The sequence below is a fragment of the Mirounga leonina genome, unplaced genomic scaffold (genome assembly GCF_011800145.1).
Source record: "Mirounga leonina isolate KUSES-001 unplaced genomic scaffold, KU_Mleo_1.0 Mir_200, whole genome shotgun sequence".
Classification (NCBI taxonomy): Eukaryota; Metazoa; Chordata; class Mammalia; order Carnivora; family Phocidae; genus Mirounga; species Mirounga leonina.
In genome coordinates this window covers 28,972,596-28,997,040 of record NW_023270503.1, presented here as the reverse complement: position 1 = coordinate 28,997,040, position 24,445 = coordinate 28,972,596, and the positions used below count along the sequence as shown (strand labels likewise).

General features: G+C 37.0%; 1 protein-coding gene across 5 annotated transcripts in view; it reads left to right on the top strand.

The window, feature by feature from the left end:
* GPATCH8 (G-patch domain containing 8) overlaps nucleotides 1-24,445 on the top strand; it is a 118,786-nt gene that overhangs the window by 13,980 nt on the left and 80,361 nt on the right. Inside the window, exons 1-4 of one of the 5 annotated variants that reach the window (XM_035027285.1) lie at nucleotides 14,575-15,767; nucleotides 16,774-16,808; nucleotides 21,928-21,945; nucleotides 24,286-24,358. Coding sequence is in view for 1 of the 5 variants with exons in the window: in XM_035027284.1 (XP_034883175.1) it covers nucleotides 15,693-15,767; nucleotides 24,286-24,358 (148 nt within the window). In the remaining 4 variants the exon portion in view is untranslated. Of the gene's footprint in view, nucleotides 1-14,574; nucleotides 15,768-16,773; nucleotides 16,809-21,927; nucleotides 21,946-24,277; nucleotides 24,359-24,445 lie in introns of those variants that run through there. The other 4 variants (XM_035027287.1, XM_035027284.1, XM_035027288.1 and 1 more) reach the window with 4 other exon arrangements.

Genomic DNA, 24,445 nt, shown 5'->3' with positions numbered 1-24,445 from the left:
CTTTTCTTCTTTTCTTTCTTTCAAGTAAACTCTACCCCCAGTGTGGGGTTTCAACTAACTTATGACCCTGTGATCAGGAGTTGTAGGTTCTAATGACTGAGCCAGCCAGGAGCCCCTGGACAGAATGATCTTAATAAGTCTATGATGAAAATGGGGGGGGGGACAGGAAATATTTATTACTATCATCATAATCACCACCACCGCCAGCCACTCAGGTGCCCCAACATTGGTACAATAATAACTAAACCATAGACCTTACTTGAATTTTACCACTTTTATCCACTAATATTCTTTTTCTGTTCCAGGATCCCACCCAGGATTTTAAATTGATTGCATGTAGTTATTTCTTCTTTGTGTCCTCTAATCTGTAACATTTCCTCAGTCTTTCCATGTCTTTTGTGATAAATAGCAGGTTTTGACTAACTCTGTTTTCTATATGGAATATTGTTTCAGAATTATGGTCAGTTATTTATTTTTTAAAATCTTTGAGTTTTGTATAGTATAGTACAATGGTAGAAACATGGGACTAAGAATCAAGCCCCACATTGCTAAGTTGTACACGTTACAACTTAAAGTTGATGTAACACTGTGTTTCAACTATACTCAAATAAAAATAAAATTACATTTATTCCTACCATACACCCTATCACCTACCCAGAGAATCAGAAGCCTTTGTGAATTTGGGACAATCTGTATGTCCGTTTTCTTATTTGTGAAATAGGGATGATTAAGGGGTGTCTGGGTGAAATCAAGTGTAATACTTGATTTCAGAGCAGGTCATGATCTCAGGGTCACAAGATTGAGCCTTGCCTGGGGCTATGTGCTGGGTGTGGAGCCTGCTTATGAAGATTCTCTCTCTTGGGGTGCCTGGATGGCTTAGTCAGTTAAGTGGCTGACTCTTGATTTTGGCTCAGGTCATGATCTCAGTCCTGGGATCGAGCCCTGCATGGGGCTCTGCGCTCAGCGGGGAGTCTGCTTCAGGATTCTCTCTCCCTCTGCCCCTCCCCCCTCTGTAAAATAAATAAACCTTAAAAAAAAAATTCTCTCTCTCCCCCTCCCCCCCCCACTCACATGCACTCTTGTTCACTCTAAAAAGAAAAAAAAAATTCTTCTAAGTTTAACTAATTGCCAAATCCTGTATTATCTAATAAGTTTGTTAGGATAAGGTTTCTGAAAGTATTTTATAAAGCTAAAAGAAGCTGTACATGTCTATGTGTATGGAGTGATATTGACTCCTCTCAGAACTTTGTTTTATTTTATTATTTTATTTTTTTAAAGATTTCATTTATTTATTTGATAGAGCGAGAGGGAACAGTAGAGAGAGAGGGAGAAGCAGGTTCCCCACCAAGCAGGGAGCCCAGTGCGGGGCTCGATCCCAGGACCCTGGGATCATGACCTGAGCCGAAGGCAGACCCCCAACCATCTGAGCCACCCAGGCGCCCCAGAACTTTGTTTTAAATAAACCTTTTATTTTAGGACAGTTTAGATTTACAGAAAGATTGCTAAGATAGTAAGAGCTCCCATAGATAAGCACCTAGTTTCCCTTATTAACATCTTACATTAGTATTTGCACATTTGTTACTGTACTAATGGGCCAATAATCCGTATCAGTGGATATTGATACATTGTTATTAATTCAAGGCCATATCTGTATCCTTAATACTCCCTTCATGTCCTTTTCTGTTCCAGGGTCCCATACAGGATACCTCATTACATTTAGCTGCCGTGTCTCTTTAGGGTCTGCTTGGCTGTGACAGTTTGTAAAATATTTTTATTTATTTATTTTTTTAAAAGATTTTATTTATTCATTTGAGACACAGATAGAAAGAGCACACATAGGGGGAGAGGCAGAGGGAGTGGGAGAAGCAGGCTTCCCACAGAGCAGAAAGCCCGACGTGGGGCTCGATCCCAGGACCCTGGGATCATGACCTGAGCCGAAGGCAGACGCTTAACGACTGAGCCACCCAGGTGCCCCTGTAAAAAATTTTTAAAGGGCAAAAACTTAGTTAATGTTGTAATTGTCATTAATTTGGGTCTAATTTAATAGATATTTCAGTTTGTCTTAAGTACCTATATATGTTGCTGTTTTGTCTTGTTTTTAAGAGAGGGAGGGGGCATGTGGTTGGCTCAGTCGGTTAAAGTGTCTGACTTCGGCTCAGGTCATGATCTCAAAGTCCTGGGTTTGAGCCCTACGTCGTCATGCTCCCTGCTCGGCAGGGAATCTACTTGTCTCTCTCCCTCTGCCTCTCCCCCTGCTTGTGCGCGCTCTCTCTCTCTCTCTCTCAAATAAAGTCTTTAAAATAAAAAGAGGGGCAGAGGGAGAGAGAGGACTTTAAGTGGGTTTACGACTCTGAGATCATGACCTGAGCAGAAATTAGGAGTTGGACAGCATACTGACTGAGCCACCCAGGTGCCCCAGTACCTCTATATGTTCTATAGCACAGAGGGACCCTCTAATTTTTACTGTATATTGGTTTAATCTTTTTTAAAGTTTTTTATTTACATAATCTCTATGCCCCCTATGGGACTTGAATTCATGACCCCGAGATCAGGAGTCCCATGTTCTTCCGACTGAGCCAGCCAGCCATCCCTATTTGTTTATTCTTTTATTTATTTATTTTTGAAGATTTTATTAGAGTGCATGCAATCGTGGGGGGGTGGGGAGAGGAGGGGCAGAGGGAGAAGCAGACTGAGCAAGGAGCCGGATGTGGGGCTAGATACTAGGACCCTGGGATCATGACCTGAGCAGAAGGCAGACACTTAACTGAGCCACCCAGGCGTCCCCTTGTTTATTCTTTTAAAGCAAACACTTTGATTTACACGTTTGTGTTTGTGATATTGTTAGGTACACTTATGACTTATTGATATATAAGGATATATAAGCCTTCATTAGGAGCATGAATCTGAAATTGAACATTGTTCCTGTAGGAAAAAGAAGATTTGCTTTAAGTGATCTGGTTCCAGGAAACCAGGAATTGCTTGCTTCATTTGGTTAAAGAAAGAAAGCTGTGTTTCATATTTCTTCTTTGAGCACCTTAATGGCCAACAAATATAGCCTTTCTTAACTCCTCTTTCTATTTTTTTATTTTTTAAAAGATTTATTTATTTGTCAGAGCATGTGCACGAGCGCAAGCTGGGGGAGTAAGCAGGGAGAGGGAGAAGCAGGTTCATCCCAGAGCCCTGGGATCATGACCTGAGCCGAAGGCAGATGCTTAACCGACTGGGCCACCCAGGCATCCCTTAACTCTTCGTTCTTTAAGGAAGGAGCTGTCCTTAAGGAAGGAGGTATTTGTCTATCCCTCCAAATGTCCATTGTCCAATAGTTTCCCCCTTTGTTTTCTGTATATTTGCCTCCCTCCCTCTAAATCCTAATAAACAGGTTTTTCATTGTATTTTTAAATTTTTATTATTTTAAGATTTATTTATCCTTTTTAGAGAGAGCGAGAGCATGAGTGGGGGGAGGGGCAGAGGGAGAAAATCTTCAAGCAGTTTCCCTGCTGCTTAACCGACTGAGCCATCCAGGTACCCAAGACAATGTTAATGTTAATACTGTTTCCTCACCTGTGACAAGAGGCTATTTAAGTAACATATCTAAGTATAAGATTTAAGTTCTGCCTAACAAAATGTGTGCAGAAAAGTATTTTATAGGGGTGCCTGGGTGGCTCAGTCGTTAAGCGTCTACCTTTGGCTCAGGTCATGATCCCAGGGTCCTGGGATCGAGCCCTGCATGGGGTTCCCTGCTTGGCAGGAAGCCTGCTTCTCCCTCTTCCTCTGCTGTTCCCCCTGCTGTGCTTTCTTGCTCTTTGTCATATAAATAAATAAAATCTTAAAAAAAGGGGGGGTATTTTACAAAAAACACCCTTCTTGGGGCCTGGGTGACTCAATCAGTTAAGGAGCTGTCCAACTCTTGGTTTTGGCTCAGGTCATGATCTCAGGGTCCTGGGATCAGGCCCTGAGTCTGGCTCTGCCCTCAGTGGGCATTTGGCTTGTCCCTCTCCCTCTCCCCTTGCCCCCATCTCCCCACTCAAGCACACACACTCTCAATAAATAAATAAAATCTTAAAAAAAAAAACCAAACCCTTCCTTGATGGACATTATTATTTGAACAGTGCAATTCACCTTTCTTTCCACAACAGAAAGAATGTGGAAGTACTGCGTCTTTGCAGTGGTTAACGTAAAAATAAAAATCTTGTATGAACCAGCCTCTTCACTTTTATTTACATAAAAGGACACATAATTCTAACTCAACACTTAATATTCATTCATTATATGCCATCCACTAAGAACTGTTCTGACACAAGACATACAGATGAAGAAAAGGGTGTCTGGACTTAAGGAATATGCTTTATGAAGGAGGGGACAGGTAAAAAGTGAATTGCAATTATGGTAAGTACCATAACAGATATAAACAAAAAGCTGGAAGAACATAGACTAGGAGAGTCAGGCATGACTTCAAAGTGGAAGTGAGCTGGATCTTAGCCAGATGCAGGAGAGGAGTGTGGGGACTCCCACTGAGGGAGTGCAGGGGTACAAGGCTGGTTTTGTAGGGCAGAGGACTTACTTTCTGATCTGTGATTTACTCTATGTGCAGCTAGTAGAGTGGTGTAGTAAGATAAGTTTTTCAAATTGTTTATTAGGATGGGGCTCCTGGGTGGCTCAGTTGGTTGAACGTCCAACTCTTGGTTTCAGCTCAGGTCATGATCTCATGGGTTGGCAAAATCAAGCCTCCACAATGGGCTTAGTGGGGAGACTGCTTCTCCCTCTCCCTCTGCCGCTCCCCATGCTTGTGTTCTCTTGTGCACTCTCTCTCTCTGTCTCAAATAAATAAATAATTAAAAAAAAAATATTAACATTGTCTTTATTTAGAACTCTGTGCCCCTACTTTATTGAAATGTATTATTAAAAACAGTAGAAATGTAAAGGTGAATGTTGTTTTTTGTTTTTTTTTTTTTAGATTTTATTTATTTATTCATGAGAGAGAGAGAGGCAGAGGGAGAAGAAGGTTCCCCGCAGAACAGGGAGCCCCATGAGGGACTTGATCCCAGGACCTAAGGCAGATGCTTAACGACTGAGCCACCCAGGCACCCCTTCATTTTACTTTTTAGAAGTGATCACTTAATCAACTTTAAAATTTTGCAGCAAAGTTTTTTTTTTTTTAAAGATTTTATTTATTTTATTTGAGAGAGAGAGAATGAGAGAGAGCACATGAGAAGGGGGAGGGTCAGAGGGAGAAGCAGACTCCCTGCCGAGCAGGGAGCCCGATGCGGGACTCGATCCAGGGACTCCAGGATCATGACCTGAGCCAAAGGCAGTCGCTTAACCAACTGAGCCACCCAGGCGCCCTTGCAGCAAAGTTTTAAAATGGACATATTTTTGGGAAGAAATGTTTTGGAAATGTCGACTGTGGGTTTACTCAAATTATTAACTCTTTTGTTGTTTGCTTTTTTTTAATATATAGACTTTATTTTTTATTTATTTTATTTTATTATTATTTTTTAAGATTTTATTTATTTGACAGAGACAGATAGAGCGAGAGAGGGAACACAAGCAGGGGGAGTGGGAGAGGGAGAAGCAGGCTTCCCGTCGAGCAGGGAGCCTGATGTGGGGCTCGATCCCAGGACCCTGGGACCATGACCTGAGCAGAAGGCAGACGTTTAACGACTGAGCCACCGAGGCACCCCTAGACTTTATTTTTTAGAGCAGTTTTAGATTCAAAGCAAAATGGAGCTGAAAGTACAGAGTTCCCATATATCCTTTCCCCATTCACACACCGTGTCCCCACCATCAATATCTCATATCAGAGTGGTATGTTTGTTACTGTTGGTGTAGTTCTGTCAGTTTTGACAGATGTAGTATAATGACATGTATCTACCATTATAGTATTATACAGAATAGTTTGACCTCCCTAAAAATCTCCTGCACTTTACCTATTCATCCATTCTTATTCCCCAAAGTTCCAGGCAACCACTGATTTTTTTTTTTTTTTTAAGATTTTATTTATTTGAGAGAGAGAGCAGGAGCCAGAGGGAGAGGGAGAAGCAGACTCCCCGTGGAGCAGGGAGCCCGACATGGGGCTTGATCCCAGGACCCTGGGATGGTGACCTGAGCCGAAGGCAGACGCTTAACTGACTGAGCCACCCAGGCGCCACAATCACTGATTTTTTTTAACTGTTTCCGAAGTTTTGCCTTTTCCAGAATGTACTATATTTGGAATCATACAGTATGTAACCTTTTCAGATTGGCTTCTTTCACTTAATAATATGTATCAAGGCGCACGTGGGTGGTTCAGATGTTTGGGCGTCTGCTTTCGGCTCGGTCATGATCTCTTTGGTCTTGGGATCGAGCTCTGTGTCAGCTCCCCAATAAGTGGGGAGTCTGCTTCTCCCTCTCCCTCTCCCTCTGCCTCACCCCCTGCTTGTGCTTTCTGTCTCTCAAATGAATAAATAAAAAAGACTTAAAAAAATATGTATTCAAGTTTACTCCATGTCTTTTTGTGGCTTGATTGCTCATTTTTAGTGCTGAATAATAATCCATTGTATAGATGTACCACCATTAATTAATCCGTTCATCTTTTGAAGGAGATCCTGGTTATTTCCAAGTTTAACAATTATGAATAAAGCTGCTAGAAATACTGTATGCAGGATTTTGTGTAGATATGTGTTTAACTCATTTGGGTAGATACCAAAGAATGCAATTGTTGGATTGTATGGTAAGGCTGTGTTTAGTTTTGTAAGAAATCGCCAACTGTCTTCTAAAGTGGCTGTGCTTTTTTTTTTTTTTTTACCTTCCCAGCAACAGTGAATAAGAGTTCCTGTTACAGGGCGCCTGGGTGGCTCAGTCGGTTAAGCAACTGCCTTCGGCTCAGGTCATGATCCTGGAGTCACGGGATCGAGTCCCGCATCGGGATCCCTGCTCGGCAGGGAGTCTGCTTCTCCCTCTGACCCTCCCCCCTCTCATGTGCTCTCTCTCTCTCAAATAAATAAATAAAATCTTAAAAAAAAAAAAAAAGAGTTCCTGTTACTCCCATACCCTTGTCAGCATTTGGTGTTGTCAGTGTTTTGGATTTTAATTTTTTTTTCAAGATTTTATTTATTTATTAGACCGCGTGCGTGCACAAACTGGATTGGGGGGGCGGTGGGCCGAGGGAGGGGGAGAAGTAGACTCCCCGCTGAGCACGGAGCCCTACATAGGGCTCAATCCCAGGACCCTGGGATCATTACCCGAGCCGAAGGCAGACACTTAACTGGCTGAGCCACCCAGTGTTTTGGATTTTAGCCATTCTGATTGATATGTAGTGGTATTTCATTTTAATTTGCAATTTCCTAATGATGTATGATGTTGATCATCTTTTTTTATGCTGATTTGCCATCTGTATATTTTCTTTGGTGAGGTATCATTTCAGATCTTTTGCCCAGTTTTAAATTGGGTTCTTTGTTTTTTATTTAATTTTAATAGTTCTTTGTATATTTTGGATAAATTTTTTATCAGACGTAACTTTTGGAAATATTTTCTCCCAATTTGTGGCTTATGTTCTCATTCTCTTCACAGTGTCTTTTGCAGAGCAGAAGTTTAAAATTTTAACAAAGTCTGACTTATTATTTCTTTCATGACTCATGCCTTTGGTGTTGAATCTAAAAAGTCATCACCAAACCAAGGTCATTTGTTTGCTTTTACTTGGTTTACATGTCATGGAATAAGACTACATTTATTTTGGTGGTAGGTGAAAAGTGTTTTATGCTTCACTCCAAGGATTATTGCCATTGTGGTTAGTATTTTTCTTTTTTAGGAATTGATGGCATATATTTTTGTATTAACAAATTTTAAATGAATTAACCATTTTCTAGAGGCTAAATTTAATTCAGTTTAAAATTGCAAATCTATAAAGTTTTAAACCAAGAAATGACATAAAAGAGTGTCCAAAGTTCTTCATTTTGTAAATGAGTACACAATGGATGCAAAATGTAACATGATTTGTTTGAAGTTATACAGCAAATTAGCAATACCTGTAGGACTTAGAATTGGTGATAACCAGTTTAAATTACTAAGATGAAAGTTTTAATGGTAATTTTTCTTGTGTGAAAAGTACTTTTTTGTTGGTAGGTGCTTCTTATTGTTTGTGACTTGGTATTATAGTCCTAATATTTAAAAGGATAAGTTCTAAGTAAAAAATACAAGCAGTTTTTATACTTTTCAAATGTTGCAACTAATTGGTTGGTCTATTATGGCAAATCAAGCAGATACTCATGTTAAGAAGTAATATCAATTCACTAATTTAGTCATGTTTAGTTGTGGAATATTTCTTTTCAGGCTGTTTAAAGTCCTCTTCTATCACTAAAATCGTATTTTTTTAAAAACACTTATTTGAAAGAGATTGAGAGCATGAGGTGGGGGCGGGAGGGGCAGAGGGAGAGGGAAGAGGCAGACACCCTGCTGATCAGGGAGCCCAATGTGGGGCTCAATCTCAGGACCCTGATCATGACCAGAGCCGAAGGCAAATGCTTAACTGACTGAGCCACCTAGGCACCCGTAAAATCTTATTTAAATTAAAAAAAAAAAAAAAATTAAACTTCAGGTGATTATTAGATGTGTTTCTTCAGATATATTTATTAGCTCCTGTCACATTTTCAGAATACCACTTAGTTTTTGTCCACATAAAGAATCTTACACACTTGTAATTAGTGAACTACCTTTTTGATTTTTTTCCTCTCTGTGTAACTTAACCTGTTTCTGTATAGTTTTAAAATTTTTATTGTAACTCCCTGATTGTTTTGTTAATAAAATAGTATTAAACTCTTCCCCTATTGGACATTTGTTTCTAATTTTTTTTAATAAACATTTTTTTTTAAGATTTTATTATTTGACAGAGGGGGACACAAGCAGGGGGAGTGGGAGAGGGAGAAGCAGGCTTCCTGCTGAGCAGGGAACCCGATGTGGGGCTCAATCTCAGGACTCTGGGATCATGACCTGAGCTGAAGGTAGACGCTTAACGATTGAGCTACCCAGGCACCCCTCTAATTTTCTTTTAAGATTTATTTATTTGAGAGAGAAAGTGAGTGAGAGTGTCCCTCGTCGTCCCCCCCCCACCTTACTGGGGGGGAGGGGCAGAGGGAGAGGAAGAGCGCGTCTAAGCAGACTACGCAGGGCTCCATGTCATTACCCGAGATCATGACCTGAGCTGAAACCAAGAGTTGGATGATTAACCGACTGCACCATACAGGCACCCCTCTAATTTTTTTTTTATATACTAGGGAAGTGCTACAGTGAATATCATCTGCATTTAAAATTTGTAATAGCTATGGAAAATGTGCTATATCCCAGTGTTCTACCTCCTGCCTCTTCCACCTGGAAAAAAAAAATCACAAAGTAGCATACCAGAAAGAACGTGAACTTTATTACTATTTTTTTAAGATTTTATTTATTTGAAAGAGAGTGCACGAGCAGGGGGGAGGGGTAGAGGGAGAGGAAGAAGTAGACTCCCCACTGAGCAGGGAGCCCAGTGTGGGACTTAATCCCAGGACCCCAGGATCATGACCTGAGCCCAAGGCAGACGCTTAACCAACTGAGCTACCCAGATGCCCCAGAACACAAACTTTAAAGTTACAATGACTTGAGTTTAGAATTTGGGCTTCTTTACTTACTGTTTAAGTAATTGAGCAAATTTCTTAAACCCTCTGAATTCTACATCTGAAAATGCAAATAAAGAATGATACCTACCATGTTGGGTCATTGAGAGGATTAATTGAGATCATGCCTGTGAAGCACACAGTTCCTGATACTTATTAATAGGTACTCAAGAGATAGCTGGTACAAATGTACTGTTTAGCAAGACCACAGGAGTAAACTGTTAAAATTGAGTTCTTCTCTGAGCTTTCTTTCCTTAACACTCTCAAATTTAGACTGTGAATTAGTCAAAAACACCAGCAGGGTATTTTTATTTTTTATTTATTTATTATTATTTTTAAAGATTTTATTCATTTGAGAGAGAGAAAGTGTGTGCTCACAAGCAGCAGGGAGAGGCAGAGAGAGAGGCAGAAGCAGACTCCCGGCTGAGCTGGGAGCCAGACATGGTACTTGATCCCAGGCCCTGGAGATCATGACCCAAGCCGAAGGCAGATACCCAAGCAACTGAGCCACCCAGGTGCCCCAGTATTTTTATTTTTTAATGTGTAAATTTGTTGGTTTCGTTGAAGAGATCATTTGGTTATAACTTATTTATTTTTTAATTTTATTATGTTAATCACCATACATTACATCGTTAGTTTTTGATGTAGTGTTCCATGATTCATTGTTTGCGTATAACACCCAGTGCTCCATTCAATACGTGCCCTCTTTAATACCCATCACCAGGCTAACCCATCGCCCCACCCCCCTCCCCCATTTGGTTGTAATTTTTAAGTTTCTGAGTCCAGATGGTTTGGTGTTTTTCACTTAATTTTTTCTATCTAAACTGGTTTTGTTTTGTTTAGATTTTATTTATTTGTCAGAGAACAAGCAGGGGGAGTGGCAAGCAGAGGGAGAAGCAGGCTCCTTGCTGAGCAAGGACCCAAGCATCCCATAAACTGATTATTTTTTTTAATTGAAATTTATTAAAGTTGGTATTACATTGTGAATGATTGGTAGATGCCTTTTTGTTTGTTTTTATATAGTCACCCTCTCAGCAGCAAAAGAGCAACTCTGGTGTCAATAATTGAGAAGACTGGCAAAAAAAATTAGCTTGTGGTCTTTATGTCTGATGTATATGCTTTTTTTTTTTTTAAAGATATTTTATTTATTTGCAAGAGAAAGAATGAGACAGCATGAGAGGGAGGAGGGTCAGAGGGAGAAGCAGACTCCCCGCTGAGCAGGGAGCCCGATGCGGGACTCCATCCCGGGACTCCAGGATCATGACCTGAGCCGAAGGCAGTCGCCCAACCAACTGAGCCACCCAGGCGCCCTGATGTATATGCTTTTTTAAAAAAGTTTCAAATGTCCAAACAAATCATGATTTTATTTTGTTTTTATATTTCAACACTTAAAAATGAAAATTATATATATTTTTGAATCAACACCACTTTAAAATTTTAAAATAATTTCATCAGAAATTTATTTTGAATGGTGCTGATTAAGCATTCAAAGAGAAACAGAATGGTTGTGATTTTCATTAGAGTATTTGAGTCTTAGGGTATTAAGTATAAAATTCAAAAGGAAAAAATATGCAGTTAAAAACGGCCTTCATTGCATCTCTTGTCCCCTTAGGCACTCAATTCTCTCAGAGGTAATCTCTAGTATCAGCTTCTAGATGTATTCTAGAGTTGTCTATGCATGTTTTTTAGTTTATTCATTTACTTTTAAAGATTTTTTATTTATTTGAGGGAGAATGAGAGAGAGAGAAAGAGCACCAGCTGGGGTGGGGGGAGCAGAGGGAGAGGGAGAAGCAGACTCCATGCTGAGCAGGGAGCCAGACATGGGCTCGATTCCTGGACCCCTGGATCATGACCTGAGCCAAAGGCAGACACTTAACCAACTGAGCCACCCAGGCACTCCAATTTGTTTTATTTTAATTTAATAAATTATACCGTAAACTTTTATTTTTAAAGATTTTATTCATTTTAGAGATAGAGAGTGTGAGCAGGGGGCGGAGCAGAGGGAGAAGGACACTCTGCACTGAGCATAGGGCCTGATGCAGGGCTCTGTTCCACCACCCAGAGATCATCACCTGAGGCAAAATCAAGAGTCTGGATGTTCAACCAACTGAGCCACCCAGGCGCCCCTGACTTTTATTTCGATGTATAGTTCTATGAATTTTAACACATGTATAGATTCATGTAACCACCATCAAAACATCTTTACACAACAGATTTTAAATGTTTTTAATGAGGGCGCCTGGGTGGCTCAGATGGTTAAGCGTCTGCCTTCGGCTCAGGTCATGATCCCGGGGTCCTGGGATCGAGTTCCGCATCGGGCTCCCTGCTCAGCAGGGAGCCTGCTTCTCCCTCTGCCTCTCTGTCTCTTATGAATAAATAAATAAAAATCTTAAAAAAAAATGTTTTTAATGCTTAAATATTTTAAGGGGGGAGATGTAGAAATACTGGCTTTTTCTGTTCCTTTTCATTAAAAAAAAAGTGTAATGAAGGTATAGTGAAATTCACTCATGTGAGTGTTCAGTTCCTTTGAGTTTTAACAAAATATCGTGTAACCACCAACACAATCGTATATAGCTCCTGGCAACCACTGATCAGTTTTCTTTTCTCTGGTTTTGCCTATTACAGAATGCCTTTAAATGGAATTATACAATAACTTTTTGAGTATGGCTTCTTTCACTTAGCATAGTGTATTTGAGATTCATCCATGTTATTGCTTATATGAGTAGTTTGTTTCTTTTTATTGGTGAGTTCAGTGGTTCATTGCGTGTACCATAGTATTTTAATCTGTTTCCCAATTGAGGGACATTTGATTAGTTTCCAGACATTTACAAGACAGGATTTTGTGTGTACATAAATTTTTCCTTTTACTTGGGTAAATACCTGGGGACAGTATTGATGGATTGTTTGTTAAATGTGTGTTTATTTTTTTAAGATTTTATTTGAGAGACAGAAACAGCAGGGGGAGGAGCAGAGGGGGAGGGAGAGGGAAAAGCAGACTCCTTGCTGAGTGTGGAGCCCCTGGGGGGCTTTGTCCCATGACCCTGAGATCCTGACCTGAGCCGAAACTAAGAGTCCAAACCAAGAGTTGGCTGCTTAACCGGCTGAGCTACCCCAGGGGCTATAGTGTGTGTTTAATTTTTTTTTAATGTTTCACTCTGTCAAATAAATAAAATCTTTTTTTATGTAAGAAACTGCCAAACTTTTCTAAAATGGCTGTACCATTTTACATTCCCACCAACCATCTGTGAGAGTTCCCAAGCAATTTTAGCAGCACTTAATATTGTTTCTTTTTCTTTAAGCCATTTTAATAGATGTGTAGTGGTATCACCTTGTGGCTTTAGTTTGTATTTCCCTAATGATTAATGATGTTGAGTGTTTATTTACTATCTATATGTCATCTTTGGTGACGTGTGTTTAAATCTTTTGCCTGCTTTAAAATTGGGTTTTCTTATTACTGTATTTTGAAAGTTCTTTGTGTATTTTGGATATATAAGTCCTTTATCAGGTATGAGAGTTGTGAATACTTTCTCCCAGTCCAGTTTTTCAATTTTTTTTCTTTTACAGATTGTGCTTTTGGCAGTGTAGCTTAAGAAACCTTTGTCTAGCCCAAGGACACAGAGATTTTGTCCTATATATTTTCTTCTAGAAACTTTATAATTTTAGGTTTTACATTTACGTTTGCGATATGTTTTGGGTTATTTTTTTTTACTACGGTGTGCAGTATGGGTTGAGGCTCATCTTTTATTTTACATATGGATACTGAGTTCTAGCACCATTTATTGAAAATACTATTATTTCTCTATGGAGTTGTCTTTGCACCTTTGTTGAAGATCAGTTAATAATAAAAGGATGGGTCTTTTTCTGGACTCAAACTGTGTTATTAATCCTGTTTTGTATTGTGTCTGATAGATCCAGAATTATTTGAAAACTTAGCTGGCTGTGTTTAGAAATTTGTTAAGCATCTCATTTGGAACCTGTTGTTTGTAATCTACAGAAGAATTTTCTAAAATGCCTAAGTCTGGGGCACCTGGCTGGCTCATTTGGTAGAGCACGCAACTCTTGATCTCAGGATTGTAAGTTTGAGCCCCACGTTGGGTATAGAGATTAATTAAAAAATAAATAAAATCTTTAAATGATTTTAAGTCTACAGATGAAAGGATTTTGCTAATGATTCATTATCTATTTGGAAAATTTTGAGTAATTTCTTGTGCAGTAAGGATGAACTAGAATGGCTTTTCCTAGATGTCCATATTCTTTTTTGTAGTTACTTGGTAGTTCTCTCATAATATCTGCAAGTGTTTGTGCTTTTATTATATCATCTTTGATAGTGATAAATTTGGGGGCAGTTCTCTTTTGATTTAAAACATGGTTGTCCTAAGTTACTCTAAAGTCACTTACAAAATAGTATGCAATTATTGTTGATAGGATGAGATTTTATCTTTAAATCATATAGAGCTGTGGAGTGAAAGAATTACTAGATTTAGTGGGACATTGTTCTGTAATGTGAGGTTTTTTAATTACTCTAAGTATTTGGATGTTTATTATTTGGGAATTTTGAAGCACTTTGCAATTAACACCTTGTAAGTAACTTTCAAATCATTTAAATGTTGCTTTATAAGTTAAAAGAAGAGCCAAGTATTAATTTTAAAGAGATTGTTGTACAGAATATTGTAGATAAATCCTTTCAGGGTTTATAGCTATTTTTTTCATTTTTAGTATTTGTTGATGATTGCTTTTCCTCATTCTTGGAATGCCTGATCTTCAGTTTTTAGGATTTGCTTTTCTTCTTTGGAAAACCCATACCTGTTACTCCTTTCTTTTGGATAGACTCTACTGCACAATTTTATTTTTTATTTTTATCATTTTTATTGTAAAATACAATATAAAAGTACCATTTTAAGTATTTTAAGGTATACAGTTCAGTGGCATTAAGTACATTAACAATGTTGTATGACCATTATCACCACCACTGTCTAATTCCAGAATTTTTTTACCACTACCACACAATTTTAGCACCTAATTGTTCTCTAATGTTTAGCCACCGTTATTTTTAGGGTTATAAAAGATAAATAAGATTTAGTGTTGTTCTTAAGGACTTTATAGTCTGATGAGGGAAACAAGTAACCTAGTGTTAGTGATACAGTGTGGCAGATTATATGTTTTAGATCTGTATCATTAAGTTTTATTTATTCAGCTAAAATTTTACCTTGAAAAAGTAAAGTAACTTTTTGTTAACTTAACATTCAAGTTAGTTCTGAATTAATGTAGGCTCTTTAGTCTTTTGGTTTAGGTCAGTTCAGGACTCACAAATCATCGTGCCCTCTTTTGTAACAAAAAGGGACCCAGAAAATTGGTATTCTGATTTAAAGCCAAATTATGAGCTCTTCTTTTCTAATGGATCAGGGAGATCAGAGAAAACCATGATTAGAGAGAACTTCCTAGTTGTCTGCACCTATCCTCAGTTGAACTGTTTTGACTTACTCTAGTTGCAGTGACTGCTTGCTTGATTATAGTCAAATATGGCATTATACAGACATGTTTATCTCTCTTGGCAGATCATTTGAGGAAAAGCTGTATTTGGAATAATGTGTCAAGAGATTGTGTTTTCGAATTCCTTGAAGCTTGGGAGTTAGCACTTAATTTAAAGTTGAATGCTTTAGCAGTTTTGTTAAAAGCAATGTTATCAACATTGGACAATATTGTAATATAGGGTTTTTTCCCATCATTTGTTTTCTTTAGTACAAGATTGTTTATGAAAACATAGATCTTTGTTTTTAAGATCCTGCAGTCTTCATAATGTAGTCCATCTGAGAAGTTGCTGATAATCCCAAATGCTTTTGATAGTATTTTAGTTAGCAATTTCAGTGTTTGCTATAGGAAGAATTCATATTACTAGGCCTAGACTCCTCTAATAAATTATTTTTATAGATTTAGAACAATCTGAATTTGTGGCACAATTTGTTTACTGAAAAAGAATGAAAAGTTGAAAATAATCCCTAGTTTAATTAGATTACTAATAATTTTGGCATTTATTACTTTTGAAAAATAACTGTAGTCTTGTTTTTTCAGGGTAATCACTTTGATCAGTATGAAGAAGGACATTTGGAAATTGAACAAGCATCACTTGACAAGCCTATAGAATCGGTAAGATGATCAGTGCTTAATTTTGGGTCATAGTTAGTTAGGTAGTGTTTGTGTGACACTTGATGTGAATGAATTTAAACTTAATAATTTACAGTACAATTTAGAACTTTTGTTTTGCATGCCCTACAATAATCAAATAGAGTTTGGGATGTAATCTAATATTTAATATTTTGGGAAATCAGTCTGAAAAATCTAGAAACAAGTTAGAATTTGATGGAAAAATATCATGTTGGCCCATACTGAAATTCTGTTAAAGATAGCAAGTTAAAGTTTAGTGTTTTTTGTAAATTGAATAAAGGAGTAAAATGTATTTTGATCCTTTAAAAGCTTCACCTTTCTTGGGCAACGCAATCACATGTGAAATGTTCCATTATTAATAGTTAAGGACTAATATATTTACCAGACACTTGTGAAAAACGACAAATTTGGTAGCTTAAGTAGATGTCTGGTTTTTGTGAAAAGCTGATTCTTTCTATCTCTTTACATGGCTTAGTTTTGGATATTGATATAAAGTAATAGAACAAGGAGATTTATTTTCCTGACTTAATTTTTTTTAAAAATCTTAATTTTTAAACATTATTTTCATTTTGAAAAGCCCTTTATTTTTAAATTACACAGTTCATTGTTAAAATGTCTAAACTTGTCAGTATTGTCAGTATTTAATATTTGTGCTTAAGTGTACATATTTTAATAAGGGTTTCAGTGAGTTATTGGTAAACTTGAGCGAAAATGATCAAAGAGGAAATCTTAATCTTTATAGCAGTCAAGACATCTCCCCTGTCCTTTTAAGAAACACTAGCTTTTCCTCCTCCCTCAGGAAAATAAGGCAGTATAGAGAGAACAGATATTTTAACTCTAGCTTTTATTTCCAAAACTGTAACATAGTAAAGGATCAACATATATTTATGTTCCTAATTAGGTTGGTGTTGTGTGTGTGTTTGTGTGTGTGTTTAGATGTTTACGGAAATTTACACAACTTGGGGTGTTCGACATTTTTCTTCCACAGCAGTTGGCCCATATTAGCTAAGCAGCCATGATCTGGTTTGTATTGCACGGTCTGCCTTTTTTTAATTTCTTCTCTAGGGTTTCTTTCTCCCCCACCTCCCCTTCTTATTTCTGTTCTTCTGGTCCAGTGAACACTGCATATAGTACCTTCTGTCTTAATGTGCTGGCATGATGCTAGACTTAGGCATGGCAGTAATTGATGACGCATGTGATAATGCTGCAGAGGGAGAATTCATATCTGATATTGTGCTGAAAGCCCAGTCTTGTGTTTTGATTTGAGGATAAAATGCCAAGTCCACATTGCTAAGTTAAAAATCACTGAAGTTTGTGCTTTGTTCTGTATCATCTTGGGAATTATCACAAGGCAGAATTTTACAAGGAAGTCTGTAAGCTAGCTAGATTAGTATTTTGTACTTGAAAAATAATTTAATTTTTCCATTTTATTTAAATGTTTCTTTGGGTCGTAGTTTAAGAACAGATAACTATCAGAAGCAAGACCCAAGTACCATATCTACAAGGTACATGGCTAATATTCTTAAATAAGCTATAATTCTGTGGGTACTCTGACTCAACAGTAGTAGGAAATTTAATTAGACTAAATTTGCGGCTTAGTATTCCTTATTACTATACTCAATAAAGATTTTTAAAAAAACTCTAATATTTAACATTTCTAAAGCATTTTAGGGCCACATTTTAAAGTTTTTGGAAAATTCCTTCCTTTGGTGTGTGAGGCGCTAATACTCTTTTTCCTCTCACACTGTCCAGGATTTTTTCCAGCATATGTCATAGGAAGAATTCTGTCAGAAGACAGTCTGACTGAGTAATCCTTGTTGAGTAATCTCAGAGAGTAGGAGTGGAATTGATATATGCTCTATTTATTGAATAGTGTTATCTTCTCCACTTAAAATAATGGTATCGTAATCAGACAGGATATTTAATTTTTTTAATAAATAAGTGTATGTTCAGAGATACATATTAATAAATTATACTTCTAATGAAAATTTACTCCTGAAACAAATAAGTACTGATGTGGTAGTTTAGGTAGTAGGAGGAGGAGCTTCTTAATCTACATTGTGTTAGATAGAAGTGGGAACACACAACAGGAGGGATTTTATTTCTCTTACCAAATCACCTGGGGACAAATTGAAAGTTTTTAAAGAAAGGTTTTAAAGAAACTTTTGCTAAAACAATTGGCATGAAAGTTGGTAGTGTGGTATCAATTCCCCTCTTCCCCTCTCCCCCCCCCCCACAAAAGGAAGTGCCCTATCGCCTAAGGAATGCCCACCAAATAAGTATATTTTAGTTACATGGCTGGCTGGCTGGCTATATTGAACTTTCTTGTTCTTAGGGGGAAATGGCATTGCTTCTCACACAGAGTCTCTGCTGAATTAAAATCTTTCTCTGCAGCAATATCTATTGAGAGGTGCTGACTGTTTTGCTACAGCATGCAACTCAAAAGTGGCTGGAAATATGCAGCTTTGGGAGTCTACAGATCATTGCAGGAGCTAAAGGTCTAGTCATTTTTTTTTTTTAAAACAAAGGTAATCTGCAGCAGCTGGTAACCGTGGAAGTCTCTGCACAGGTTTGTGCCAAGAAATATGCCTGTGTGAAGGGTTATTGTGAGTATAGGATTAAGGTCCTTTCCTTTGGTAATAGGGTAAATTTGTTGCAAACCGGCAAGATGGGGAATGAAATACAAAGACTCAATAATGCATTATGCTTTTAGTAAACTTGTGAAGCCTAGATTTGTTAGTTTGATGATACAGGTATTTCCCTTTCAATCAGGAAGTGTGGAAAACACCTCACCAGCATTTATAAAGTATTTCATAATCTTTGTTAAAAAGTTTTATTTCCCCTGCTTTATTTCAACCAACCAGGTATCTTTCAATGAAATTTTTGGTCAGGAATAAAACTTTATTCTAAGAAAATTATGAAAGAATTGCCAGACAGCTTGATTATCTGAATTCAGAGAAGATGGAAAATATTAATGTTTTACCTTTATTACAAAAAAAACTTTTTAGGACTTGAATTTTAAGTTACTGCTTAGTGATTTTTTAAGTCCCAACCATTATAATTACATGCTCTACATTCTTAATAAGGATAAAATACTTAGAAAACAAAACTTAATCTAAAGCCATAGCTCAGTCTAGAGTTCCAAGAACTGGTTGGTGTGATTTAGGATATATGGTTTTTTATGACCTTCGTCATCGATATGACAAATGAGATGGGGGCATGATTGTAAGCTATACAGAAGACAAAATACCTGCATCATAGTAAAATATGTTGTCACAGTTGCAGTTGGAAGTAAAACTACCATCAGCCATTAGTTGGTCTTTGTTTTACCTAATAAAAATCTCGTCTTTATAGTTCTTAGGTTGACTGAGCAGTTTTAAAAAATTAATGTAAGTTTTCAAACTCCAGTTGCTGATGTTTACTTTGCTCATGTAGGGATTTAGAAGTATATGTATAATTGAGTTTTGTCATGTTGCATATCTGTTTAGATCTGTGGACTCCACTAGTTCCAAACTGTAACTATAAGACTGCTGATTTGACATTTAGCAGTGACCATATGTGGACTGCACTATAAATAATGTGCTTCTTGGAGCTGAATGGTGTAGCATTACTATATGGCTTTTCTCTCTAGTCTTCATTGTGTCATCTGTAGTGAGCTATAGATTTTTTGTTTCGGGAATTTTTACAACTTGTTGTTTGCATGGGTTCACCTAGTAGCATTTGGTTTTTGCTTATAGAGTCTTTTAATACACAATCAGCAAAGCTTACAATCCACTCAAGAGACTTAACTGTTTTTGTCACTGTTGAAAATGGACTAAATGGTGTAAATTGAATGTGGCTGTCAACTAAAAGAAAATTGAGTGTGGAGTTAATATTCATCCAGTCACTGACATACTTGTAGTATAGTTTTCTCTTGAGACATGATATTCTATTTCCTGCTATAAAAACTAGAATCAGCCTCTTATAATAAAGTAAATTTTTCTCTGTGTTTTGGCAGGGTCCCATTATACAGATTGGTGGTGCTGTGGCCAAAATGGTCATTGTTACTATGATGGAATATAGCTTTATGGAGCAGAGAAAATTTCTTGGGAAAAGTTTCTACTTGATAGTTAATAAATACAAGTGTTGAGGAATGGCTGAAACAATAATGAGGTTTTTTGTTGTTTTTGTTTTTTCTGGTATTGTGTTTCAGCATGTTGATAGTTTATAATACTTAACATTTCTTGCTTTCAGAGATCTTCCCATTTAAAAATTATATTCTCCTTTCTTACACATATAATAGAAGGGAACAAAGGGTAAAAATATAACATATTAGTTATATAGAAAATAGAAAAGAAAAAAGGCCAACTGAGGTAATAGGTGTAAAAAAGTTTGGGTTTTCAGTTCAGTTTCATGGTTTGACCAGAATTAAGAAATTCATGCCTAACCAAAGAAAATTGCACACTGCCACCATTTTGGTCTTGCGCACAGAGAGGAACAAATAGCTTGTGGGAACTCTTATGAATTAAGTGGAAAACCAGTTTTTTTGCCTGACTCCCTTGGGCAAAGGTCAGTTGCTTTATCAGTTAATTTAAAATTAGTATTTGCCTTGGGGTGCCTGGCAGGCTCAGTTGATAGAACGTACAGCTCTTGATCTTGGGGTCATAAGCTTGAGCCCCACGTTAGGGGTAGATTTTACTTAAATAGGTAGGTAGGTAGGTAGAATTTTCCTGCAGTTCTTGCATGTGCATTTAATTTATAAACAGCCTGTCATTGTCATGCCCCTTTGTTGGTTAAAAACCAGTGTTAAAAAAGAAAAAATTTTCTATTAATTTTGGTTCTATGACATTATAATTAAACCTCAAATTACATATTTTATTTTAAAATAAAAAACTGAAAGATTTTTTTTTTTTTTAAAGGTTTTATTTATTTGACAGAGAGAAAGACAGCCAGAGAGGGAACACAAGCAGGGGGAGTGGGAGAGGGAGAAGCAGGCTTCCCGCGGAGCAGGGAGCCTGATGCGGGGCTCGATCCCAGGACTCTGGGATCATGACCTGAGCCGAAGGCAGACGCTTAACGACTGAGCCACCCAGGCGCCCCAAACTGAAAGATTTTTTAGTCACTACTGTAGTGACTGAAATAGTAAAGCGTTACTACTTTAGGAGTAAATTTAGTGCTCATTGCCCTTGTTACGTCTAGATCACCTGTTTGGGCTTTAAATTACTTACTCCAGTTTATTGCTATAAATAACATCCATAGGAATAATTAGCAAAATCACAACTCCAGATAGAGAGAGGAGATTATTATTTTCACAGGTTTACGAGTGAGTCCCTTATTCTTTCACAGTGAATGTTCAATGAACATTTTGATCATTTCAGAGATAGCAAGTCTGCTTTGTTCTACTTTGTTATGAGGTATTTTGGTTTGTCTTCCTTGTGCTATCCATCATCCCTAAGCCTATTCGATTTTTGACAAGTGTTTATAAAACTTTTTTTTCTTTTTTTGGTAGGAAAAGGGACCATACTGAATACTAGTCCTTTCTGCAGAGTCACAGAGCTGCCTTTTTCCCTCCAAAAGCAGGTAGTCTGGAATGATAGGAAAGGTCCAGATTTTCTGTATTAGTCATTCACTTAATCTAGGAGGTTGGTAAGGGGAAGAGGTTCTGGGAGAGGTATGTCCGTTGTTTCTGTTGCCTTTGTTATAATCGTAAGGACATAGAGTGGCATGGTAATAATTTTAATATAGACCCTTACATTTCATTTCTTATTCATACTTAGGAATATAAATATGATTAAAAAACAGTTCTCACCTAAAGTTTGAGAAATGCCACTATCATTTTGTATCAATAGCTTTTTTTTTTTTTGAGGTGACAGCCATCTTGAGTGGTTTTGTAAAAGTGGTGCTAATGTGTATAATCCTAAAGTTTTCTTTTTTCTTCCTCTCCCTTTAACATTTGCTTTTCCTTTCACTGTTGTCAGTCACAACACGCTGCTCTTGAATCTCTCAGCTGGTCTTGACTCGTGAATTTACTTATGCTTTCACTCTTTAATAAATACATTAATTGCAAGCAGTGAATTGAAAACAAGACAAAAAAAAAAAAAAACGACCATTAGTGATTGGACAGTTTCTTACTTTGTGTTACATTTAACTGTTCTTTTGACAGCCCAGTTTTTAAAGCCAGGTTCGTATGGAAATGCTTTCACTCCACTTGCACTGCTTTTGGAAATAGCATACTGCTTCATCTGTCTGTTTATTTTAGTGCATTCATAATATAACACAGTCAGCATAATGTCTCATCTCCACTTAGCCAAAGATTGAGTTTTCTTAAATAAAAAAAGGGGCAGCAGTTTTTGTCAGCATGGTTTAATACCCTAAATCTCTGTGCCAAGTATAGTTATAACATTAGCTTATTAAAAGATTAAACAATAATTTAGTCAACTACATAATCTTAGAGTCATTCTGCTATCCTTGTCCTTTCCATAGTTACTCACTTGTAGGAGTTATGATATGAAGTAAGGATTTTATGTACAGGTAAGTTTATAGTAGTAAAATAAAGACCTCTTCTTCATTTTTTGCTAACATTACTTATATTAAGACTTTAATTATTTTTTTAAGTTTTTGTGATGTCTAGTAATATGGAAGTCATCACCTGGGATTACACATAACCATGGCATTTTCAGATTCTTTTAGTTTCTGGCAAAAAGTAATTCCTAGTGAACGTTTTGTACGCCATATTAATTTTGTATCTATATGTTGAAAATAATAGTATCTTGTTTTAGAAACAAAATTTCTTCCTCCTTTTTTTTTTTGAAACAAATTTTCCATTATTGTTTGCCTGTTTTTTGTTATTAAAAAAGTACCCTGATCTTGGGGCACCTCGGTGGCTCAGCTGTTAAGCTTCTGCCTTCGGCTCAGGTCATGATCCCAGGGTCCTGGGATCGAGCCCTGTGTGGGGCTCCCTGCTCCACAGGAGGCCTGCTTCTCCCTCTCCCACTCCCCCTGCTTATGTTCCCTCTCTCGCTATGTCTCTGTCAAATAAATAAAATCTTAAAAAAAAAAAAAAGAAGTACCCTGATCTCCCCCCCCCCCCCCCCGCCTGATCATTGAAATAATCATTTGCTCAGTCGAGTTTTCCTGTTTGCAGTTTGCATGTCATAAACTTGTGGAAGGAAATTGTCCCCCCTCCCCCCACTTAAACAGCACATTGGGGAGACTTAATCTTCCTCTTCTAATTTACTGTCTGAAAAGAAAACAGTAAAATAATTTTTGTCCTCTGTAATTCTGAAGAGCATTTTACCATTGAATATGGAGCTAGAAGATAAAAAAAGCAGTTTAACAGGAGATATTTGATTTTAAATCAGCTATTTATGGCTTTAGCTTTATAGATTGATTCAGGAAATAGATTATTTTCAAATGATATCAGGTTAGTAATATAAATTACATTTTAATGCATAGAGAACACTTGTGTTGGTTATTTTAAAATGTTTCCCTTTCGATGAGTTTAGCAGCATTTTATCTGATGTAGTTAATGGTTATTTTAGTTTTGTCTCCATACTTCACAATATTTGTAAAAAGCAAATGGGACAAAGGTATGCAGAGGTTTCTAAGATCTTGAACCCTTACACAGAAGCTGACATTAATTGTTGTTTCTGGTGCCTTTTCATACAATTTACATTGAAATACCTTTTCTGATATGCTCCTAGGAAGATGAGACATTATGTATATTGGTTTTTTCCCCTACATGCACTAATGGTTCTTTACTGTTAACTTATTGCTAGGCCTGTTTCATTCTAACATTTTAGCATTTTTGTTAGATTACATGTTGAAATGCATCACTCAGTCTGTGCTTGAGCTCATTTTATTTTTCTGTTTAATCAATTTAATTTCTTGTTTTACTAACCTCACTGTTTTTTCAGTTTAATATTGGCTGCATGCTAGTTAAATATTTATATATTTTTTTTATATATATATATTAAAAAAACCAATCAAGTCTAGCCTGGATTTTGCTCTGATTGTGTTTTCATTTCTAGTGGTGGGGCAGTCTTACACTTACAACTTACTTTGTATCATGAAAGCCTGACACATAAACAAAATAACTAAACACAGTGTAGATTTTCTTTAAAAAAAAAAAAATCTTAAAGTGGTGCTGTCTAGGTGGTGGATATGATTGTATAAGTACCTTGATTTTATGCTTTTTAATGTTAGTTTTAAACTTCATAAATGTATTCTTCCCCTTTTCCCCTTCCCTTTTTGCTCCTTTTTAAAGTGTTATGTACAAAAGTTGCCCAGCACACCATCAGAAAGGACCCTTACCCCTATGTTCTTCCCATATAATATACTGGCCAGCATTTCTTTTTACATTAATGCCCCTTTTGTTGGGCACATTTACCCTATTATTAGCATCTTTTTGCATGCATATATATAGAATTATCTCTTGCTCATCACCTGTTTAAATGTCACTAGGAAGGGAAGAATATATTATTGGAATATTTTTGGTTTGTCTCTCTGTTCTGTCTGTCAGGATAATATTGGACATCGCTTACTCCAGAAACATGGGTGGAAGCTGGGCCAGGGATTGGGAAAATCTCTTCAGGGTAAGTTTTTTAAATGTACAAAAAGAAAGAAAGAAAGAAAACAATGTTTTTGATTTGATCTTATGCCTGAATATATGTCTTTTTTTT